Source organism: Bos javanicus, chromosome 7 (assembly GCF_032452875.1).
Source record: "Bos javanicus breed banteng chromosome 7, ARS-OSU_banteng_1.0, whole genome shotgun sequence".
In the NCBI taxonomy this organism is placed as follows: domain Eukaryota; kingdom Metazoa; phylum Chordata; class Mammalia; order Artiodactyla; family Bovidae; genus Bos; species Bos javanicus.
The window spans coordinates 21,063,707-21,079,228 of NC_083874.1; the positions used below are offsets into that span (position 1 = coordinate 21,063,707).

Genomic DNA, 15,522 nt, shown 5'->3' on the forward strand with positions numbered 1-15,522 from the left:
CGCGGCTGCTTTCCACTACCATAAGGGGGTGTCAGGGTCCCACCTGCACCACAGTGGGTAGCCCCTGGTGTCTCTGTGCCCTGGAGACCCTTGGGCAAGGACAGACCCTGTGGGCCAGCAGAGTGTGGGATGGTTCTCTGGGAAAACAGCAGAGTGAAGAAGGCTGTTCACTCTCCTTGGGGGTCTCTGTGGGCCTCAGAGGTAGGGTGAGCAAGCACGTGGGGTCACTGGGGGCCAGACCCACCTACCCGGTGTGAAGTGTCATCCCCCTTGGGGCTGGCACCCGAATCCTCCTGGGGCAGGGGCTCCACACCTCGCCCTCCCACACCCCCAGGCTGTTGATCGCCTGGCTGTCTGGGCCATGCACTCCTGCTCACATTCCTGCTCTGGGGAGGGGGAGGATTTGTCAAGGACAGTCTGACAAATGGGTCACAGGCCACACACACTGTATCGCTGCTCAGGAGATAGGCAGGCACGTTGGAACAGAAGGGGCTTTGAGAAGGCCATAGGCCTCCCAGGCTCACAGCAGGCACCAGCCTTCAAGGTCATGTCCCAGGAGGAGATAGGGACCGCCCTGCACCACAAACAGCTCTGCTCCCTCTTATAAAGTAGGGCAGCCCAGCCCCTGGAAGCTCCCAGGATGCCCGGTCCATCTCTCTCTCTGGCCCTGGTGCTGTCGGCCATGGGGGCTCTGCTGAGGCCAGGGACCCCCAGGGAAGAGGTCTTCAGCACCTCAGCCTTGCCCAGGGAGCAGGCCACAGGCAGCGGGGCACTCATCTTTCAGCAAGCCTGGGACTGGCCACTCTCCAGTCTCTGGCTGCCAGGCAGCCCTCTGGACCCCCTGTGCCTGGTGACCCTGCATGGGAGTGGCAACGGGAGCAGGGCCCCCCTGCGGGTGGTGGGGGTCCTGAGCAGCTACGAGCAGGCCTTCCTGGAGGCTGTGCGGCGCACCCACTGGGGCCTGAGTGACTTGACCACCTTCGCAGTGTGCCCCGCTGGCAACGGGCAGCCTGTGCTGCCCCACCTGCAGCGGCTGCAGGCGTGGCTGGGGGAGCCCGGGGGGCGGTGGCTGGTGGTCCTGCACCTGGAGGAAGGTATGTGTTGGGGCTGGGGTGGGAGGCCAGGCTCTAGTGCCCTCCTCCCAAGACCAGGGGACTGCAGAGCCCCCAGCCCAGACCCCTCCCCAGTCTCAGGAAGTGGAAGCTAATGGCCAGAGGTGGGTCACTGTATCTTTGCTTGTTCGGGGCCAGAAGTTCTCCAGCTCCCAGCCACCCCTCTCCCCATGCAGTGCCTGGGGGAGGCGGGTGTGGGGGCTAACACCTTGTTCACCTACCTGGGAGCTACACGGTGGGGGGTGGAGGAGGGAGGCAGATCAGTGCAGCCTGATGGTCCAGCAGAGGAGTGCCTCTCCTTCCATATTGGGTAGCAAGAGGTTCCTGTTCCAAGGGGCCACTGTCCTCAGACCCACTACCAGAAATCCCCCAGGAGCTCTCCAGCCTAGAACCCCCAAGGGCTCAGGAAACACAGGTGGCAGCCCCACCGCCCACCCCATCCATCACTTGTAGGCCACTCCTGCCCCAGGGAAGCCAGGAACCAGCGTCAAACCTCTCTCACCAGGTTCCCCCAGGCTTCAGTTGGGGTGGGGTCTCCCTCCTATGGAGGGGACAGGCTTGGGGGAGGGGCTCGGGCTTCCGTGGCTCAGGTGTCTCCCTTCTTCCCTTGTCCCGGCCGCAGTGACGTGGGAGCCAACACCCTTGCTGAGGTTCCAGGAGCCTCCGCCTGGAGGAGCCAGCCCCCCAGAGCTGGCGCTGCTGGTGGTGTACCCAGGGCCTGGCCTGGAGGTCACTGTCACCGGGGCTGGGCTACCTGGCACCCAGGTACCAGGGAGTGGAATGTGGCTCTCTCAGGCCCCCCAGGACCCCCCACAGAGCAAGGGGGGGATTATGGGTTTGGGTTTGTATTGTTTTTAACTTGGTCTCACGAAAGGCCACAAGTGCCCAGGCTGGACCTTGAAGGGATGTTAAGGGCAGCAGGCAGAGCAGGGTTGGCATCCATGCCCGCCCCCCAACCTGGCTGAACTCCTGTGTCCGCCCGCAGAGCCTCTGCCTGACCGCGGACTCGGACTTCCTGGCCTTGGTCGTGGACCACCCGGAGGGGGCCTGGCGCCGGCCTGGGTTAGCCCTTACCCTGCGGCGCCGTGGAAATGGTAGGCTTTGCCTGGACAGGGACCCGACTGGGTGGCTGCCCTCGACCCACAGACCCCACCCCACCTCCGGCCCACTGAACCCACGGCGCACGCGCCTCCTCTCTCAGGTGCGCTCCTGAGCACTGCCCAGCTGCAGGCGCTGCTGTTCGGTGCGGACTCCCGCTGCTTCACACGAAAGACCCCAGCCCTGTTACTCTTGCTGCCGGCCCGGTCTTCGGCACCGATGCCCGCGCACGGTCGGCTGGACTTGGTGCCCTTCCCGCAGCCCAGGTGCGCGTAGGCTCAGACCTGGGGATGCGGGGAGTGTGGGCACCGCAGCCTTGCGCCCTCACGACCTCCGACTCTGCTGTCCAGGGCTTCCCCGGAGCCAGAGGAGGCACCGCCCAGCGCTGATCCCTTCCTGGAGACTCTCACGCGCCTGGTGCGCGCGCTGCGGGGACCCCCGGCCCGAGCCTCGCCACCGCGGCTGGCCTTGGACCCGGGCGCACTGGCTGGTTTCCCGCAGGGCCAGGTCAACCTGTCGGACCCCGCGGCCCTGGAGCGCCTGCTGGACGGCGAGGAGCCGCTGCTGCTGCTGCTGCCGCCGACGGCAGCCACCACCGGGGTCCCCGCAACGCCGCAAGGTCCCAAGTCCCCTCTGTGGGCCGCGGGACTAGCGCGCCGGGTGGCTGCCGAGCTTCAGGCGGTGGCCGCCGAGCTGCGTGCCCTCCCGGGGCTGCCTCCCGCCGCCCCACCGCTGCTGGCGCGCCTGCTGGCACTGTGCCCGGGAAACCCAGACGGCCCCGGCGGCCCGCTGCGCGCGCTGCTGCTGCTCAAAGCGCTGCAGGGCCTGCGCGCTGAGTGGCGCGGGCGGGAGCGGAGCGGCTCTGCACGGGCGCAGCGCAGCGCCGGGGCCGCGGCTGCAGACGGGCCGTGCGCTCTGCGTGAGCTGAGCGTAGACCTGCGGGCCGAGCGCTCGGTGCTCATCCCCGAGACATACCAGGCCAACAACTGCCAGGGGGCCTGCGGCTGGCCTCAGTCGGACCGCAACCCGCGCTACGGCAACCACGTGGTGCTGCTGCTAAAGATGCAGGCCCGCGGCGCCACCCTGGCGCGCCCGCCCTGCTGTGTGCCCACAGCCTACACCGGCAAGCTCCTCATCAGCCTGTCCGAGGAGCGCATCAGTGCGCACCACGTCCCAAACATGGTGGCCACCGAATGCGGCTGCCGGTGACCTCGCGCCGTGCTCCTCGTGCTGCCCCGGCCCGTATTTATTCGGACCCCGTCATTGCCCCATTAAACACGGGAAGGCACACGGTTGGGGTTTCTGTGCATGTTTGGGGACAGGCGGGGGCCTCCTTCCCGCAGTCCTCGCCGTCTTCACCTGTTGCCTTGCGCCTCCGTCCTCCCTCCACCCCCCACCCAAAGCTCCTTATCCGCGTCACGCAGGCCCCGGGCAGGTTCTGGGGTCCTGGTGAGAAGGAACAGACGATGAGGGGGCCGCAGCACTTGGTTTATTTAGCTGGAACCGCAGGGACCTAGAGCAGATATTCAGAAACTCACGCGCACGACCCCGGTCTCACTCAGTCCCGGCCTTTGCCGGCACGGCGCTTCTGGCGGCCCAGAGGCCGGTCCTCCTCATCGGGGCGCCGCAGGGAGACCCAGGCCTGCCTCTTCCTATCCTCTGGGGCTCCGGAGTCTCGCCCCCAAGGTCGATGGCCCCCTTCGCGGGCCTCCCAGCGTCGCGGTAGGGCCCCCTGGGGCTCCCTGGCAGCACGTGGCTTCTCCTCTTTCCGTGGCTTCTCCTTTCTCGGCCTCTCCTCCTTCTGTGGCTTCTCCTTCCCGGGCCTCTCCTTCCGAGGCTTCTCCTTCTTCAGCTTCTCCTTGGGCCCTCGGCCGGCGAGGGGCACATGCTCCCCATCAGCAGCTTCTTCAGATTCCCATTCGTCCTTCTCTGCAGCCTCTTCACTCCTAGGAATCTGGACCCTTTCCTCTAACTTCGAGGGGGGCTCGGGCTGCCTCACTGAGGGGGCCCAGGCCTCAGGCTTTGGCTGTTATGCAGACAAGTGCAGGGTGGTGGGATCAGCCACAATTCCATGGCTTAAGCCCGTTCCCCCAGTGAGGAGCCCACTGAGGAAGAGCTTACCAGGGTTGACGCTGGCCCCTTGGGTGACGAGCTTGACGAGGCCCACGACTCAGGGACAGGCGCGGGGGCTTCTACATCCCTAGCCACAGCCTCTGGGAGGGGACAGGAGGGGATGCGAGTCAGCCTGGGGCAGGAGTCGGGAGTGAGAACCACAGCACACCATCCATCCCCTAGAGCCCCCCTCCTGGGGACAGGCAAGGGGACCCAGCCCTTTCCACCCGGGTACACTGAGGCTAGGCTGGGTCCCTTCCAGCCCTGGGAAGGGGTTCCGGGTCTCCACTGCTGCTTCTCTTCAAACCTCCCTCATTCAGGGTGTGCCAGAATGCTCCAGTTTCTCTGAGGGCCATGGGAGCACTGAAGCACACAGGAAAAGCCACACACTGTGAAATGGGGGTGTACACGGCACTTCCTGGGCATGCAAGGCCCAGGGTATGGGGTGGTGAGGCAGGTTCATCAAGGTCCCTACTAGGGTGGGGGAGAAGGCAGTTCCCTGTAAGGTCTGTTGGAGAAGGGGATGGAGGGATCTCAGAACCGGTACCGGATAGAGGGACTCCTACGGGACCATGGGGGTGCACAAGGTCCGCTGCCCAGCAAGAAGTGCAGGGGGCCGCCAGGAACCCCTTACAAGATCCAGGCGGCCTGCGCACCGCCTAGGGTCGGGGCGCACAGACCCGCCCTGTCGGGTGTCCGTGCTTCCGGGAAGGAGTAGCCAAGTGTGAGGCTCACCGCGGCACAGCTGGAAGGCGGAGCCCAGCAGCGCCACGAGCGAGGCGAGCACCAGGCACTTGTTGAGCGTCAAGTCTCCCCAGGGCAGCTCGTCGCTCAGGGCCGGCGGCGGCGGCGGCTGCGGGGGCGATGCGGTCTGTGCCTTCTTCCGTGCGGGGCTCCGGGGGGCTGCAGGAGCAAATGCTGTCTGGGTTCTGGGGCAGCAAGGGGCAGACCTGCGGCTAAAGTCAGCTCTGCTCTGCCCGGCTGTGCGGCCCTGGGCTGAGAAACTAAGCCCTGCCGGCTTGGCAGCTTCACTGGGATGCAGAGAATTTTCCAGAAGATAATTAGCTGAAGCTTAGTGGCAACTAAGCTGGTGTTATCATGAATTAGCGGAGACTCACAGCCCTTTCAGTTTCAGCCGGGAAACCGCTCAGCCGGGAGCCCCATGCTGGCTATCCTCCCAGATCCAAAGACCCACCCTCCCCTCCCATGCTGGTCCATACCCATCCCCCCACCTCACCCCTGCCTCCTGCAAACCCACTTGCTCCTGCTTTCAGCTTCTCCTTCCCTGCTCCTGAGGTCACTTTGGACACAGGCTCCTTTTCCATCTTCTTGGGCTTGGTGTCCACACTGCCTGTGGGGCTGCCCTCAGTCACCCGCTCCTGAGAATCCTGTGGGGACACGTGTCATCCTGGATGTTCCTTCTAAGGGAGACTGAACCTTCCCAGGGGCTGCAGAAACCCACCCTTTTAAGCCAGCACCTCCCTACTCCAGGAGCACCTTGGGCTGAAACCCAGAGGGAGGACCCCCACCCCCACCCCCGCTAACTCACATGGGACCGGCTGCTGGAGTCAGCCAACCTGGATGTTGCTGTTGGTGGAAAAAGAGGGGAGAGTCAAAGTCGTGGGGACCCCCAGATCCCACTTTCTGTTGGGTTCTGCTGGGTGAGGGGCTGGGGACAGGAGATCCCCCAGTTTACAGGTTAGAAAGTAGACAGACCCAGAGACAGCCTTGCACAAAAGCACACAGCAGGTCACCGGCAAGCCAGGATCCAAACCCTGACCTGTGTGGCCCAGCATCTGTGTTTTCTGGGATCTTTACAACCCCCCCCCCCCCATCCCCCAGGACACTAATGGGCACAGAGGTTGGAAACAAGGAGCATGGTTTAAGCCAGTCCAGTGTGGAAGTCCAAGTCCTGGTTTCTGAAGGTGGGCCACCTGACTCAGAAGGAGGATGGGGGTGTGGGCTTCCTCCCCCGGCACCTTCTCCGGTACCTCGCACACTGTCCTCCTGAGGCCGGCTGGGACAAGGGTCAGCCAGTGCAGAGAGGTCCTCATCCACTTGACAGCTGCCCAGGCCTCCATCCAGCTCCTCCATGGCCCTGGTTGCCATGGAGATGGCTGAGCAGCAGCAGGCCCAGAGTCAGGCTAAGGGGAGGGGGGAAGAGGCAGCCTGAGCCCCTGCTATGGGCCTGGGCTTGCCTCTTGAAGGGAGCTCCTTGCCTCCGCACACCACCACCCTGGCTTGTCCCTTTGCCTGGAGCCACCTTCCCTGGTAACTTCACACTTGCACAGGACATGGCCCGACAGCCCTCCAGCAGGCACTCTCCTTGACATCCCCCCAGGTCTGTCTTGGGACCCCTCTGGATAGGCCAACCTCTACGGGCTCCAGTATTCCTGTGCACACAGCAGAGACCGCTGGGGCCCAGAGCAGGCTGGGTCCTGCCCATGGTCACACAGAAGCGAGCACAGAGCCTAAACCGGAACCCTTGGCCCCAGGGTCAGCTCATGTTCTCTGAGACCAGGGACTATTTTTATCCGGTGCCCAAGGCCAGCAGGGCAGGCCGGCTAGGGGCCCAGCCCCTCCTAGGCCCTTGTTCCCCTGGGGTCTCCCTCTGGGTCATCCTTACCCCTCATTCCTGGCACCTAGCCTCCTTCCAGACCCCGTGGGTGTTGGAGCTCAAGTCCCAGCAGCCAGGACCAGCCTGACTCTGGCCATGACAGGCAGGGGGAGGGGGTTCCGGGCCTCCCACCCCCAACCCTGGGGTCCCTGCCTCCTCTATGCCATCCCCATAGGGCAGATGAAGAAACAGGCTGAAGGTGGAGCTGTGGACCAGAGGTTGTGCAGAACTGGAGCCAAACCCCATCCGTTGGCTCCCACAGCCCTGTTTTTTGGAATCCCCAGTGTCCCTGGCACCAGTGTTAGGGTGACCCATCCCTGGGCAGAAAGGGGACCCTTCCCTGGGGCCAGAGCAGTCGGTGGGGGAGACCTATGGGTGGGGAGTGCCCCTAGGGGTGTGTGGGGGCAGCCGCTGGAGTCGAGGACACCCCCGTGGATCTCAGGGGTGCCCTCCCAGATCCTGGGGAACCCCCCCCCATATCTTCCCAGGCCTCCTTGTGCCCCTCTTACCCACAGTCGCCACGCTGGGCCTGGTGGACAGCATGGAGCGCGGGTAGGGTGGCCCCAGACAGACAGCAGCAGGTGGCTGGAGGCTGTGTTGTGGGCCAATCAGCTCCTCGGCCTGCTGTGGGAGGGGGAGGAGGGCTGGCCTGAGGTCCCTGGGGGGAGCACACCCCTACCTCAGAGCAGGGCCAGGCATTGGTGGAGGGGTGGCCCCACCCCCACCAACATAGAATCATTGCCAGGCCTGCCACAGTGACCCTGGGAACGTTGCTTTCTGTCTCTCAGCCTTGGAAAAGAGGGTTGCGGGGGGTGAGAGCACCCACAAAGCATGGTTACCTCGCCTTTATAAGCAACTCTTGTGTCCCGGGCTCTGCAGCAGCTAAAGGATCGCAGCCCTGTGGAGTCAGGGCCCATCAGGGAGGGCTTCCTGGAGGAGGATGGCACCATCAAAGGGAATCCAGGCTCTACCCACTGGCTCGGGCCAGGCTCAGCTCAGAGGACTCGGTTTCCTCATCTGGAAAGTGGGGTCATTTCCTCCTGGCGGGCAGTGAGGTGAGAATGAGTTTATCTGGGTTAAACAACCACTCAAATGTGAGCTGCTTTTTTTTTTTCCCTTAATTGAAGTATAGTTGGTTTACTATTATATTAATAGTATTAATTACTATTGTATTAATTTTTGCTGCACAGCTGTACAGCAAATTAACTCAGTTATACATAAACTCTTTTTCACATTATTTTTCATTATGGTTTATCACAGGATATTAAATATAGTTCCCTGCACTGTACATTGGAACCTTGATGTTTATCCTATATATAATATTTGCATCTGCTTATCCCAAACTCTCAATCCTTCCCTCCCCCGCTCCTCCTCCCCCTTGGCAACCACAAGTCTCTTCTCTATGTCTGTGAGTCTGTTTCATAGGTATGTTCATTTGTGTCATGTTTTAGATTCCACATATAAGTAATATCATATGGTATCTGTTTTTCTCTTTCTTAATTTGAGTGAGTGATAGTTGCTCAGTCAGGCCTGACTCTTTGCAACCCCATGGAGACTTACTTTGCTTAATGTGATAATCTCTAGGTCCATCCATGTTGCTGCAAATGACAGTATTTCATTCTTTATTTTAACTAATATTCCATTGTATATATACCATATTGTATATGAATATACAATATGTATATGTCTATATTGAATGTTGTATATACCATATTTTTATCCATTCCTCTGTTAATGAACACTTAGATTGTTTCCATGTCTTGGTTATTGTGAACAGTGCTGCTATGAACACTGGGGTGCATGCATCTTTTTGATTTAGAATTTTGTCTGGATATATGCCCAGAAGTGGGATTGCTGGATCCTATGGACTTCCTAGGCATTGGTGATGGACAGGGAAGCCTGGCTTGCTGTAGTCCATGGAGTCACAAAGAGTCAGACACGACTGAGCAACTGAACTGAACTGAACTGAACTGATGGGCTTCCTAAGGAAATCGCCTGCAATGCAGGAAGACCTGGGTTCCATCCCTGGACGGGAAGATCTCCTGGAGAAGAAAATGGCAACCCACTTCAGTATTCTTGCCTGGAGAATTCTATGGATAGAGGGCCCTGGCAGGCTACAGTCCATGGGGATGCAAAGAGTCGGATATGACTGAGTGAGTGACACACAAACGGCAGCTCTACATCCCACCTGGTCACATATCCACGTTTGTTTAGTCAATCATCGAACACATACCACTCAGTCCAGCCAATCAGTAAAGGAAACCAACTTTGTCATTAAAAAAGTGTATTTGTTGATTTATTTTGGTTCGACTGTGTCTTCGTTCCTGTGTTACTGTGTGGGCTTTCCTGTAGCAGAGGTGAGCAGGGGCTACTGTCTTGCAGAGCATGAGCTCTAGGGCACACTGAACTCAGGAGTTGTGGCACGTGGGCTCAGTGGTTGAAGCTCCCAGGCTCTAGAGAACAGGCTCAATAATTGTGGTGCACGGACTTAGTTGCTCTGCAGCATGTGGAATCTTCCCGGACCAGGGATCGAACCTATGTCCCCTGCATTGGCAGGCAGATTCCCATCCACTCTACCACCAGGGAAGCCCCCATCTTAACCATTTTTAAGTGACAGTTGTACATTCACAATCTTGGGCAACCACCCCCACCATCCATCTCCAGAACTTTCTCATCTTCCCAAACTGAAATTCTGCCCTATTTAAGACTCTCTAGCCCCTGGCCCCCACCAACTACTTCCTATTTCTATGGATCTGACTGCGGTTAAAACATACTACTTCGCACATTTTATAAGACCCTTACAAGGTTACATTTCTATTTGTACCTCCCATTCTCCATATACTATTGTTTTACTTCAAATATGATGTAAAATCAATCTCAGGATTTTCCCAGTGGTCCAGTATTTAGATTCCACGCTTCCACCGCAGGGGAGATGAGTTTGATCCCTGGTCAGGGAACTAAGATCCCACATGCTATGTGGCCAAAAAAAAAAAGACCAAAACAGTTAGAATAGACTTCATTCTACAATGAAGCACAAAATTTCTGAGGTCCCTACTGGATGACTCACAGACTCAATGAACTAACTGCACCTTTAAAAAAATAATAATTATTTTTATTTGACTGCTCTGGGTCTTAGTTGCAGTATGTGGGATCTAGTTCCCTGGCCAGGGATCAAACCTGGGCCCCCTGCATTGGGAACACGGAGACTTAGCCACCAGACCACCAGAGAAGTCCCTCTCCACCTTTGCTGGCAGGTTCTCCAAGCAGTCCCACTATAGATGAGCTCTCAGGGATTGTCCTTTTCCCAGCCTTATTCTTTGCCTGGCCTCCTGAAGTTTCACCACATGCACTTATAGCTGGATATTCAAACAAAGACCTGAGGGCACCCCTGTGAAAATTTAAGAGCAGTTTCTTAAAATAGTTCCCTGTTCTCCAGCATACCACCCTCCAGCCACCTTGACCTCTGTCACCTCCCATCTCTGTTTCCTCAGACTATGAAAACTCTGTGTTCTGTTTGGGTTTCCCCTCCCTGACCTACAGTCTGGAAATCACTTACAGACAGAATTCTGGGGCAGCTCTGGGGCTCATCCTGTTTGTTTCCTCCCTCTCTCCACTGCCTATTGTATGCTGTCTGAAAACCAGTGTTTTATATATTTTGTCCAGTTCCCTAGTTGTTTAGGGTGGAAGGGCAATTCCCATAGCAATGATTTACCAACTACGGTTCTTTTTAAATAGCTGGTCAGGAATCCATTGTGTGGTTATGCCAGAACCTATTTTATCCAGTTTTCAGTTCTCCCTTGTATACTTGTTTAACCTATGATGTTACTTAAGCTGGGGCTTCCCAGGTGGTGTAGTGGTAAAAGAATCTGCCTGCCAAGGCAGGAGACATGGGTTCAATCCCTGGGTTGGGAAGGTCCCCCGGAGTAGGAAATGGCAATCCACTCCAGTATTCCTGTTTGGAGAATTCCATGAACAGAGGAGCTTGGTGGACTGCAGTCCATGGGGTCGCAAAGGGTTGGACATGACTGAGCAACTGTGCATGCACGTTAATCTTTCATCATAGATCAATTTTGGCACCTCGTAGCATGCAGGATCCTTGTTCTTCGAGCAGGGATCAAACATGGAGCCCCAACCATTGGACTGCCAGGGAAGACCCTGCCATAGATTAATTCTGCATGAAACTGGGCATCATATCAGTAGAAGCATGCTGTGTACACTCTTTTATGTTCGGCTTATTACGTTCAACATTGTGTCTGTGTACTTCACCTATTTTGTTCTCTGTTAGTACTTTGTTCTTTTCCTTGCTGCAAAGTTATACCAGAGAGTTATGTATCCATTTTCTGTTGATAGATATTTGGATCCTTTTGACTGAGTTTTTGACTGACATACAGTTACTGTGAACATTCTTGTTCCAGTCTTTGGTGGATGTATTCATGCTTTCCTGTTGGGAACAGTGGTAGACTTGTTGGGTCAAAGGGCATACATATATTAGCTTTAAAAGATACGGCCAAAATTAAGTTTAGGCCACACCCTGCGAGGTGTGGGACCTTAGTTCTCAGACCAGGGATGGAACACGTGTCCCCTGCAGTGGAAGCATGGAGTCCTAACCACTGGACTGCCAGGGAAGCCCCCCTCAGTGTGATTTAACTTTACTTTTCCTTTATGACTGAGATAGGGCATCCTATTGGCCATGTGCATATCTTCTTTTGTGAAGTGTGTATTCACAACTTGTGCCATGTTTTAACTGGGTTGTCTTTTTCTTCACAATTTGTAGGAATTTTTGTTTGGTTCTGCTTTGTTTTCTGTTTAACTATATTGTGGATATAAATCTTTTCCAATATATGTATTAAATATCTTACCCCAGTTTGTGGCTTGCTTTTTTTACTTTTTTCATGGTGGATTCTGGTGGGCAGGAACCAAGTGTATCTCATTCACTTGCCAGGCCTAGGACACAGTAGGCACTCAATAAATGTTAGTTGAAGGAGTGAATTGGGCTTCCTTGGTGGTTCAGACGGTAAAGAATCTGCCTACAATAAGGGAAACCGACAATCGATCTTTGGGTTGGGAAGATCTCCTAGAGAAGGGCATGGCAACACACTCCAGTATTCTTGCCTGGGAAATCTCATGGACAGATGAGCCTGGCGGGGCTACAGCCCATCGGGTCGCAAAGAGTTGTACACGACTGAGCAACTAAGCACAGCACAGAACGAGTGAATGGGTTGAAGTCCTATCTCTGGATTTCAATTTCTCCACATGGGCACGTTAATTCCTGTTGTTCACTCGCTCCATCTTGTCCAACCCTTTGTGTCCCTACGGACAGCAGTATGCCAGGCTTCCCTGTCCTGCATTATCTCCCAGAGTTTGCTCAGTCATGTCCATTGAGTTGATGATGCCATCCAACCGTTTCATACTTCATTGCCCTTCTCCTCCTGCCATCAATCTTTCTGCCCATATAATATACTCCCCATATCACAGAATTTTGTGACACGTGCAGGATGTACGAGACCGGTCCGCCGCGGAGCGGGATTTGGAGGTTCTCTGACAACGTCAGCTTTTACAATCAGAAAGGGCGGAGCTACGTTCTTCTCAGGGAACCTCTTCGAGAAGCTCCACGTGGGCGCCCCGCCCACAGCAGGCCCCGCCCACGTCTGTCACAGAGTTGAGAGGTGGGGCAAGAAGGCGCGCACAGAGGGCGTGGTAACATTCCGGAACGGGGAAGTAGGTGGAGTTCCGGAGGTCACTGACCTATGAGGGGGAAGAGCGCTGACACGCAGGGGGCGTGGCTGAGCCGCCGGGAGGCCGTTGTCTGCTTTTCCATTGGACGGCCTGGCGTCGTCAGGGAAACGCGGCGTCTAGGCGTGAAGAGGCAGGGCCTATAGGGAGGTGGGGCTTCCGGGGGCGGACCGCCGGTCCTGGGCTCCCGCCGTCAGCTGACCGGCCGCCATCTTGTCCGCCATTTGCAAGCGGCGCGGCGCGGAGCCGGAGTGGTGGGGAGCGCGGCCTGCCGAGCGGGTCGCTGCCGCCGCCGCCCCGCCAGCCGCCGCCGACCTGGCCTGGGAGTCCGCCCCGCCGCGGCGGCCGGCAGCACAGCGCTCCGCGGGCGGCAAGCGCGGCCCCTGGGCTCCCTCAGGGCGGTCGGCCGTGGGCCTCCCGGGGCTCGAGCCCGGCGGCGGCCGCCGCGATGGCCCTCAAGATGGTCAAGGGCAGCATCGACCGCATGTTCGACAAGAATCTGCAGGATCTGGTGCGCGGCATCCGCAACCACAAGGAGGACGAGGTGATCCCAGCGCGCCGACCCTGGCCCGGACTCTCGCCCTGACTCTGACCCAGTCCGACCCGACCCGGTTCCCGGCTCTGCCCCTGACTCCGGCCCCCCGCCCGCCCCCGCGGCCCCGCTCCCGGCTGGAGCCCCGTCTGCCTGCGGCCTCGACCTCCGCACCTCTGCCCGTTCCTTCTCCGAGCCTCAGTTTATCCTCTTGGAGTTGGGGGCCCGTCTCCCGCTCCCCGAGGGTGGCCCGGAAGAGACTTCGCAGGTCCTCACCCTCGCTAGCGGCGGATCTCCAATCTTGAATGTGTTTGTGGTATCTCTTGCTCAAAAGAGATGCAGAGCCCCCTGCCCCGCCCCAGGCCTTGGACTCCTTGTTGGGGGACCCTCCTCTTCTGCGGGCTGCCCCCGGAGGAAACCCCTTCTGGGATAAACGCACGTCCAGGTTGCTCCCCGATGTCTGGTCCGGAATTGGCCTTGCCTCCTGGGCTCGAGTCCCCCAGAAGGTGGGGCCGCCCCTCCTAGCGGGTAAGGGGTGGGGCAGCCGACGTTCTAGGCCAAAATAAGGAAACAGCTCAGGAGTCCTGGAATAGGGAAGCGGACTTCAACTAGACACCCGAAAGCCAGAGGGGAAAAGGTTTTCCAGAAGTAATGTTGTAACAGTGGTCACCATTTTCTTCCCTCCCGCCACCCTGTGACCTAGATTTAGGAGGAATGGGGACAGTTAGTGACCACCAGACCTCTGGCTTCCGGGGAGGGAGACCCAAACCTGCACTTAACAATGGCAGGCTGGAGCAAGTCCCCTTTTCCTTGCCTGAGAGTGAGACTCCCCGATGGAGAGCAGCTGTCGGACAGGTCCCACGACCAGGTGCCACCTGCCCGGCCCTCACAATGGCGCCGGGGAAGCCAGCAGGGCCGAGAGAAAGGTGCGGGGACATTAAGGAATTCGCTGGCAGGCACCAAGAGCCCCGGGCGCTGTCCTGTGGAGAGCCTGAGTTCCTGCCTCTGTTGCACTTATTCAGAACGGGTGTGACCTCGCTGAAATGTAATTAGGTTATTTTGGTTCATTTCTGTAACTCTCCCACCTTCCCTTCTTTGGCTACATCTAGGTTTTGCATCGTGTTAGACACTCTGGCCAGTTCCGCTGGTCACAACAGTAGTGAACTCTTGGTCTGATCTTTAGTTTCTCTTTGAAAGAATAGCTGGTCGGCCTGCATTTCGGACCCCAGGGCATGGCAAAGCAAATATGTGAAAGGAGTTTGTGCCCTCAGATTTCTTTTTCTGTGCTGGTTGACCTCCTGATCCGCCTCCGGTAGTGGGTGTTATTGAGCAGCGTGTTCCGAGATTCTGAGGAGGGGCCGAGGGTCTTTGCCCTGGAGAAATGCGAGTTCCACTTATGGCGTCTGCTTTTTAGGGTGCAAGCCTGTCATCAGGGGCAGTGCCCTGAATCGTGCTCTATTCACTCGGAATTGGTAGGAACTGATGGCTCAGTCCTCAGGCTTGGAGCCCATTATTTGGCGTTTTGATGGTGGTGGTGGCTGGGTTCCATGCAGATGCTGTCCAGGCCTGTGGGCAGTTCCCACGGGATGTGGCTCAGGATTCAAGGGTCCCTCATCAGAAGAGCCGTGGTCTGGTCGGTCATGACTGGCTCCAGATGTTGGGGAGCACAGCAGGCAGCTATGGGGTTACTCTTAGCTCCCAAACCACCCCCCTATTCCTAGGAAGACTGGCAGCAGTGTGGTTTTCCCTCAGAGTTTACTGTTTATAATAGATTGTAGCTTAAAACTCCTGTTGTGGCACCATGGAAGTGAGGCTTGGCAGTGACTTTAAAAAAAGCCAGATGGAGTGGCATCATGATTTAGCATGTGACCTTTGTGAGACCCAAATCCAGGTTCTTGGTCGTATTTGAGTGACCTGGGGAGAGTTCCCTAGTGTAAAGTGGGAGGGACGGCTACCTCCGCATCTTGTTGAGTGCCTATAACGCAGGCTTCTGTGAGCTCCCCAAAGAGGAATCCAGGAAGTCCGGACCCCTGGCAGAGTAACTGTGAAACTTTTGCTTCTGCTTGTGGTACTAAGCGTGTGCATGCCTGTGAGTGGGGTTACCATGGAAAACGTGCTTTTTACAGTGAGTCAAAGAAGTTTGAAAAATAATGGGATGATTCCCATCTTTCTGGGGTGCTTGAGTTACAATCCTTGATATACAGCACCAGGTCATGTGGGCAGGTGAGGAGAGTCACTTGGGAGTGTCCTTGCTTCTGAAACTTGTGTATAACTAGGAAAAAACAAATGATTTTCAACATTGAATTCTTATGAGTACT

General features: G+C 57.4%; 3 protein-coding genes across 4 annotated transcripts in view; 2 read left to right on the forward strand and 1 right to left on the reverse strand.

Moving 5' to 3' along the window:
• The first annotated feature begins 38 nt into the window (after positions 1–38).
• AMH (anti-Mullerian hormone) lies at positions 39–3,500 on the forward strand. The gene is made up of 5 exons (XM_061422800.1): positions 39–1,094; positions 1,735–1,877; positions 2,098–2,206; positions 2,314–2,476; positions 2,561–3,500. The coding sequence occupies exons 1-5, from the start codon at positions 641–643 to the stop codon at positions 3,417–3,419; spliced, it is 1,728 nt and encodes a 575-aa protein (XP_061278784.1). The 5' UTR covers positions 39–640; the 3' UTR covers positions 3,420–3,500.
• Positions 3,501–3,683: 183 nt separating this feature from the next.
• On the reverse strand, positions 3,684–7,551 carry JSRP1 (junctional sarcoplasmic reticulum protein 1). The gene is made up of 7 exons (XM_061422804.1): positions 7,449–7,551; positions 6,314–6,466; positions 5,872–5,909; positions 5,581–5,710; positions 5,058–5,225; positions 4,332–4,423; positions 3,684–4,236 (listed from the first exon to the last, which is right to left on the reverse strand). The coding sequence occupies exons 2-7, from the start codon at positions 6,429–6,431 to the stop codon at positions 3,769–3,771; spliced, it is 1,014 nt and encodes a 337-aa protein (XP_061278788.1). The 5' UTR covers positions 6,432–6,466; positions 7,449–7,551; the 3' UTR covers positions 3,684–3,768.
• Positions 7,552–13,018: 5,467 nt separating this feature from the next.
• The window catches only part of AP3D1 (adaptor related protein complex 3 subunit delta 1), a 33,499-nt gene continuing 30,995 nt past the window's right edge, over positions 13,019–15,522 (forward strand). The window contains exon 1 of one of the 2 annotated variants that reach the window (XM_061422799.1): positions 13,019–13,216. In XM_061422799.1, the coding sequence (XP_061278783.1) occupies positions 13,121–13,216 (96 nt within the window). In that variant the 5' untranslated portion in view covers positions 13,019–13,120. Of the gene's footprint in view, positions 13,217–13,418; positions 13,711–15,522 lie in introns of those variants that run through there. The other variant, XM_061422798.1, reaches the window with a different exon arrangement.

Bases quoted from the DNA above. Each gene is read 5' to 3' on its own strand.
- JSRP1 (XM_061422804.1), bottom strand. From the start codon at position 6,431: ATGGCAACCAGGGCCATGGAGGAGCTGGATGGAGGCCTGGGCAGCTGT. The intron at 5,226-5,580 runs GTGGGTTTGCAG...TTGCTCCTGCAG, and splicing joins GAAGCTGAAAGCAGGAGCAA to CCCCCCGGAGCCCCGCACGG. The intron at 4,424-5,057 runs GTGAGCCTCACA...GTCCCCTCCCAG, and splicing joins CGCCTTCCAGCTGTGCCGCG to AGGCTGTGGCTAGGGATGTA.
- AMH (XM_061422800.1), top strand. From the start codon at position 641: ATGCCCGGTCCATCTCTCTCTCTGGCCCTGGTGCTGTCGGCCATGGGG. The intron at 1,095-1,734 runs GTATGTGTTGGG...TCCCGGCCGCAG, and splicing joins GGTCCTGCACCTGGAGGAAG to TGACGTGGGAGCCAACACCC. The intron at 1,878-2,097 runs GTACCAGGGAGT...GTCCGCCCGCAG, and splicing joins CTGGGCTACCTGGCACCCAG to AGCCTCTGCCTGACCGCGGA.